This window comes from Struthio camelus, chromosome 1 (assembly GCF_040807025.1).
Source record: "Struthio camelus isolate bStrCam1 chromosome 1, bStrCam1.hap1, whole genome shotgun sequence".
NCBI classification, from domain to species: domain Eukaryota; kingdom Metazoa; phylum Chordata; class Aves; order Struthioniformes; family Struthionidae; genus Struthio; species Struthio camelus.
Genome location: NC_090942.1, coordinates 1693239 through 1699787, shown reverse-complemented (window position 1 = coordinate 1699787; position 6549 = coordinate 1693239). Strand labels below are relative to the sequence as shown.

The following is a 6549-nucleotide window of genomic DNA, read 5'->3' as shown; positions in this document are numbered from 1 at the left end:
GCGCCGCCGAGCACGTGGGGGGCCGAGCCTCCCCGCGCCCCGCCCCCGGCCCGCCCCCGCCGCTCCCATTGGTCCGCCGCCTCCCGGGGGCGGGGCCGCTGGACACACCCCCCACGCCGCCATTGGGCCGCGCCTCGGAGGGGGCGGGGACACGGGTGTGTGTGTGGGGGGGTGTCCTTCGGGTGCAGGGCTGCAAGGGGGGGGGTTCGGGGCACCGCGGGTTTGGGGGGGGGAGACGGGGGGGGAGACGGGGGGGGTTCGGGGCACCGCGGGTTTGGGGGGGGAGACGGGGGGGTTCAGGGCACCCTGGGTTGGGGGGGGTTCCGGGGGGGGACAGAGACGGGGGGGGTTAGGGGCATCCCGGGTCTGGGGGGGGGGGAGACGTGGGGGGAGACGGGGGGGAGGTTCGGGGCACCGCGGGTTGGGGGGGGTGTTTCCGGGGGGGGGAGACGGGGGGGGCTTCGGGGCACCGCGGGTCTGGGGGGGTGTTTCCGGGGGGGGGGGCAGAGACGGGGGGGGTTCGGGGCACCGCGGGTTGGGGGGGGCGGAGACGGGGGGGGTTCGGGGCACCGCGGGTCTGGGGGGGTCCCGGGGGGGGCAGAGACGGGGGGGGTTCGGGGCACCGCGGGTCTGGGGGGGTCCCGGGGGGGGGCAGAGACGGGGGGGTTCGGGGCACCCCGGGTCTGGGGGGGTCCCGGGGGGGGCAGAGACGGGGGGGGTTCGGGGCACCGCGGGTCTGGGGGGGTCCCGGGGGGGGCAGAGACGGGGGGGGGTTCGGGGCACCGCGGGTTGGGGGGGGCGGAGACGGGGGGGGTTCGGGGCACCGCGGGTCTGGGGGGTGTTTCCGGGGGGGGCAGAGACGTGGGGGGTTCGGGGCACCGCGGGTCTGGGGGGGTCCCGGGGGGGCAGAGACGGGGGGGGGTTCGGGGCACCGCGGGTCTGGGGGGGTCCCGGGGGGGGGCAGAGACGGGGGGGGTTCGGGGCACCCCGGGTCTGGGGGGGTCCCGGGGGGGGCAGAGACGGGGGGGGTTCGGGGCACCGCGGGTCTGGGGGGGTCCCGGGGGGGGCAGAGACGGGGGGGGTTCGGGGCACCGCGGGTCTGGGGGGGTCCCGGGGGGGGCAGAGACGGGGGGGTTCGGGGCACCGCGGGTCTGGGGGGGTCCCGGGGGGGGCAGAGACGCCTTTGGGCAGCGCGCCCCGGTCGCTGTCCCCGCCAGGGCGCCGCCAGCCCCCTCCGAGGCGCCGGGGGCCTCTCAGCCTTCGCCTTTATCCCCTAAGGCGGCAGCGCCGAGGCAGGATGCGTCCGGCGGCGGGGAAAGGCCGGGGTGGCGCTGGCGACCGTCGCAGCAAAAGCAACAGCTTTTCCCAGCCACGATTCAGCCCGGTTTCACCAAGGGCAGCGCAGGAGCAGGAGCGAAACAGCTGCCCGTAACCCCAGCCAGCGGCCTCCGCTTGCCCCCGGCCCCGGGGGCGGCGGAAGGAGCCACCAGGACGCTGGAAAGCCGCCCGCTTTTGCCCAGGGGCCCCCGCAGGTTTCTGCCCCCCCCCCCGCTTTTTTTTTTAAAAAACCCGGGCAGGTTGCGCCTCCCTTCTGGGCAAAGCCGGCGGCCGCAGCGCCGGCCTCGGCCCCCGCCGCCAAGCACGCGCCGCAGACACTCGCCTTTCCGATGTTTTATTTGCGTTTTGAGATTACAGAGTCTTTATTGCTGATCTAATACAATCACTCATACATTAATAGTTAAAACATCCTTTTGAAAATGTTATGGTTCCAAAGTTTTAATTTCCTTATGGCAGGGTTTTTTTTTTTTTTTTTTTTGGACAGGTTTTGTCCTACGGTTGCTAAAGTTCAGAACAGAATTATTTTCCTTATACAATTTTTGCTGGTGTTACCTAAACCTCCTTTTCCTAATTCTTTAAAAATGTGTTACATTAAAAAAAAAAAAAAAGAAAGAAAGAAAAAGCCATTACACGTTTAATTTAGAGATGATCACAGAATAGGATTCCAGATTGATTAGGAAAAGCCAAGCAAGCGAAAAAGCGGAACGACATGGAGAAAAGCTTTAAAAAAATCGAGATTTGGGACGATTTTTTTTTTCCCCCCTTCTATTTACCCGGAGGATAAAGTGGGCTTAAAAAATCGGCACGAACGAATTCACGGATGAGGACAGCACCACCATATGCTCCACTAGCGACAGACACAGGGGAGGGAAGCGACTGGTCTGAGCTGTAGCGAAGGGTCACACGGATGGATAGCGCTTTTCCTGGGGCAGATCCCGCTGCGTCCCTGAGCCCCTTTGCCAAGGGCTGCCTCGCTCAGCGCGACCCCGCACCTGCGTTCCCTATCTGACTCGAGACATCAAAGACAGGCCGACGTCGCCGCCTTCATCGCACGGAAAGCGGAGGGAAAGCTGCCGGCGGCCCTGCGTCGGGCCGTCGGCTGCCGCCGTCCTGCCGCCCCCGAGGGGAACGGGAAGCGTCGCCCCGCCGGGATCCCACCCGGCCCTGCTGCAGCAGGAACCGGAGCAGGTCTCGGAGCGGGACCAGACCCTGGGCGTCCTTCACGCGCCTGTCCCTAGTGCAGGCGCCCCTTCTTTGCGGGCTGCTGCGGGCAACGGCTGGGCTTCGCTCCTGGACCAGGACCCGGCGTCGCTGGCCAGGCTGGGGAGGTCCCAGGAAGCACAGGGATAACCGGAGCCGGCCTCAGCACAGAGAGAGCAGAAGGACCAAGCGCTTGGTCAACAGGCAGGGTCACAGGCCGGTGGCAACCTCAAGGGATAAAGAGCGGGCTGAGGTATCGGATACGCGTTTCTCTTTCCGAGCCCGTTCCAGGAAAGGGCAGTGCTCCCGCGAGGCGGCACGTTCCCCAGGTCCCGGCTGCTGGCTCTGCTCTGACGAGGCTGGCGCGCAGATGAAAACCTCCGCTGCGAACCTCCTCTCTCCCTTTACCCCTTCCACGTGTGCAGTCAACACGTCCGAGACCTCGAAACTACATGGGTGGAGAAGTTCCCGGGGCTTCACCCAGAACGGGAAAAGCCCACTCGGGCAGCACAGCCTTCGCGTGAAATCCCAGCTCCGGAGAGACCAAGGGGATGTCTGTGAATGACTTCACCGAGAGCAGGATTTCACACCACAAACCTACAAATAACAAAAGAAACTCGGTTTGTTGGCTGTTGCAGACTAGGCTATTCCAGGGTGAGAAAACAGGTCCAAACTTGAAGTTTACAATAGTTCAGTGGACTCTTCCCAAAAATCTCACGATCCGAATAAAATTCACGAGTGAGTGAAGATTATTTAGAGCTTGTGGTTAACGATCACTCTCTGATGCATCCCTTACTTTTCTAGTTAAGCTAGTTGAGAAGTTGCAAACTCTTCAAAGAGAAAATTGGAATAGAAAGCACACTAGAAAACTTGCTCCGAAGACAAGCGGACTCTGGACAAGCTGACTTCAGATCTCGTCATCAAGACTCGGTGGCGGAGGCCGTAACTCCACAGTTTGTCCTTTCTTGTGCGTGAACAAGCTGCCACAAAAAAATTCCCCTTCTCATGATGCCAAAGGAGTCGGAGAGGACAAAACAAGACTCTCGCGTGGCGACAGTACTCGGGTACTGACGCAGCGACCACAGGTGACGTCCACGTGCTCAGGTCTCCAGCACAGGGGCGCTAAGAGCTACCTAAACTACTCCGGCGCTTTTTAAGAAGGACCACGTTCTCCGCGTGAGCCGTAGAAGTGATTCTGACGAGACACTGAGACTTCACAAGTTCCCCCGAGAGGCGTGCTATGCTGTTTGCAGCGTTCGGGCAGGACATCTTGGGCTAAAACAAGTCACTACGACAACTCTGTTCTCTGACAGCTCTGACTTAATCCATCAAGACTTGACATGATTGAGGCGATGCTGAACTCTGCTTGTGATCCTGATCGCTGCACCCAAACCAGGGGTGGTGAGCGTTCGGGGGTACGTCTTGTACAGTCCAAGGGGAATTCCAGATTTGATTAGGTTATAAACAAGTATTACCAGAAAATAAAACTCCAAGAGCTCCCGTGAGAAGCTGGGAAATGTTTCCGTTACCACAGGTGTCTTTCTACGGAACGAGGCATTGATTCAACGAGGACTGAAACTCAGCTCGGCAAAGACCTCGTGTTAACGTTGGCCTTCGAAAGTGGTCAGCGCCGCTGTCTCCTTCGGCGGCGCGCGCGGACAGCGAGCCGGGGCCGCGTTTCGGAGAGCCCCCTCGAAACGCCAGCAGCAGCAGCCGCTGTCAGCCAAGCGGCCAGGCCGCTCTTCGAGCGTGGGCACAAAACGCCACGCAAAAGCCCCGTGAAGAAGACAGCTTCGGTTGACTCATCCAAGGTTGGCACTCGACATAAGCAGCAGGAAAATACTGCGGAGCTGCTGAAGAAGGGGGTGTCGGCGGGTCTCAGCCCTCCGCCGCCATCCCTGCGGTGTCGCTCGGGGACGGCCTTGGCGTGGGCACGTCTCTGCCCTACCGGCTCCTAACGTGCGCTGGGGGATCTCCCTCGCTAACGACTGGACCCTTCGTTACAGCTTTCAGCAGCGCTAAGGCAAAATGCGCTGGCTCGCTGGCAGACCCGTCCCTCGGGCAGCAAGCAGAATTAAGAGAGGTTTCCCCGGCAATTGCCGGCGAGATTTACTGCTTCGCTACTAAGGCAGCGCCAGGCTCTTCAGCAGGATCTGGAGCGAACAAGGTTGTGCGAGTTTCGTTTTCAAATGGCACGAAAATATCAAAGCGCAGAGGCCCTCCTGCCCTGCAAACCGACTGCAGTTGTCGTGACTGCCGCGGCTCCTGCTCCAATGGAAGAAACGGTCAGATACAAAGGAAAGCAAAAGTAACGTGCGACCTGGGCATCGGATCTCGAGTCTCGCCTCCTGCATCCCCCCTCCGCCCGTGCGCGTCGTCGGGACCAGCAGCGACACCGGATTACTTGAAGCCGACAAATACTTTGCAGCAAATTAATCCAACCAGCTTCTTCCTTTCCCCACATCACTTGCTCCCCATCCTCCCAGCCCCTGCAAACGAACAACCAAAAGAGAAAATGAAAAAAAAAGAAAAAGAAAAGCAGAAATAAATCAACCGTTTCCCAGTCCCGTGGCAGTACAAACACCAGTGGCAGAGGCCGCGTGTACAGTATTCTAGTTTAATAAATAAATAACCTAACACACTGTCTACTACGTGAGCAAGTCCAGCTCTAAATTAGGAAGCTTGCGCTGTTTCGTCCTGTACAGTAGTTGAGAAAAGACTTGGATTCTTGTTCCTTACGCTTCTGCTGGCTACAGCGGCAGGAATTTAATACCTGGGAAAGAGGAAAGAAAACGAGGTTTCAGTTAGCCTCTGGGTAACAAAACCGTGCGGCGCTCCCCGCCACGAACGCGCGCAATTCAGCAGGGGTAGACGCCAAGGAAGAACAGAGGTTATTTGTAAAGGGCCTAAGTCCCCATCTCCTCCCCCGCAAATGCCACGTTATATTTAGACACCTGCCCTTGGCTGCCTCGCGCTTGAACTCTGCCTCTCGTTTCAAGCGCAGGAAGGATAAAATTCAAAGGTGCCCGACTGACTCAGGCGCCCAAGTGCCACGCGTCGGCAACAGCAGCGCTGAAGTCGGCTCCGAAACTGCAGAAGACGCATGGAAGGTGCCTGACTCCAACTGGTTTAATTCAGCAGACTGAGAGATGCCCTGAGCGCTGGCTGCCACAAAGCTCCCATCTGGCTGGAAATTAAAAGCAGGGAACTCAAATCGCGAAGGAGGACACGTGTAACAGCCAGAAGCCGGCCAAGGGAAGAGGTGCTTTCTCCTTCCTCACTTTTACAGGTGGAGAATTGAGGCTTTGGATAAACCTCACTTTAAGTTAGCTGTTGAGTCACTCAGGGATGAGGTCTGATGGCCTAGTGCATCCAGAAGAGGCTAACGCACCTGCAAATCTCTGCTCACCTCCAGTCCTAGGCGTTTAAACGTCAGAAGAGAGAACTCGTGAAAACTTGGCTCTTTGCCCTTAATAACTGAAGGCTTAAACAAGTACACCCGAAGGCCGGGTGACAAGCTGCAGCTGTCTGGATACATCCGTAACCCGCGGCAGATGGCTGGCGCCAGCCTCATCCCCCCGCGGTGCAGGTAACTTGTCGTCACCCTCCACTTCTCCCCGCTGCTCTGCGCCCAGGACAGACCAGGCCCACCCCACGGCTGGGACTACGCCACAACGCGCTGAAACCGGCCAAAGAAGAGACTCCGCTCAACTCCGGGAAGCTCTTCCGCCCGAGGACCGGGCTGCGCGGCAGCACCGCCGTTCTGCACGTAGCCCAGGGCGGGAAAAGACGCCACATCAGTACTAGCGTGTTTTAAGAGCGCGCTGCAAGTGTATTCAGCTTTATTCAGACTTTAAGGCTAACTACGTGGAAAACAGCCTGCCTCGTAAAAGCAACGTGATCTAACCCGAGCGCCAGGTTTCCGAAGGTCGCGGCGGGAGGGCAGGTCAGGCCGGCCCGCGCCAGCAGAGGAGCCCGGGAGCCGGACTCGTCGGAGCAGCCCCAGAACGA

General features: G+C 60.1%; 1 protein-coding gene across 4 annotated transcripts in view; it reads right to left on the bottom strand.

Moving 5' to 3' along the window:
- Nucleotides 1–1658: 1658 nt before the first annotated feature.
- AHCYL2 (adenosylhomocysteinase like 2) overlaps nucleotides 1659–6549 on the bottom strand; it is a 118830-nt gene continuing 113939 nt past the window's right edge. For all 4 annotated transcript variants that reach the window (XM_068944521.1, XM_068944436.1, XM_009679290.2 and 1 more), the window contains one exon: nucleotides 1659–5311. In XM_068944521.1, coding sequence (XP_068800622.1) covers nucleotides 5305–5311 — 7 coding nt within the window. In that variant the 3' untranslated portion in view covers nucleotides 1659–5304. The remainder of the gene's footprint in view (nucleotides 5312–6549) is intronic.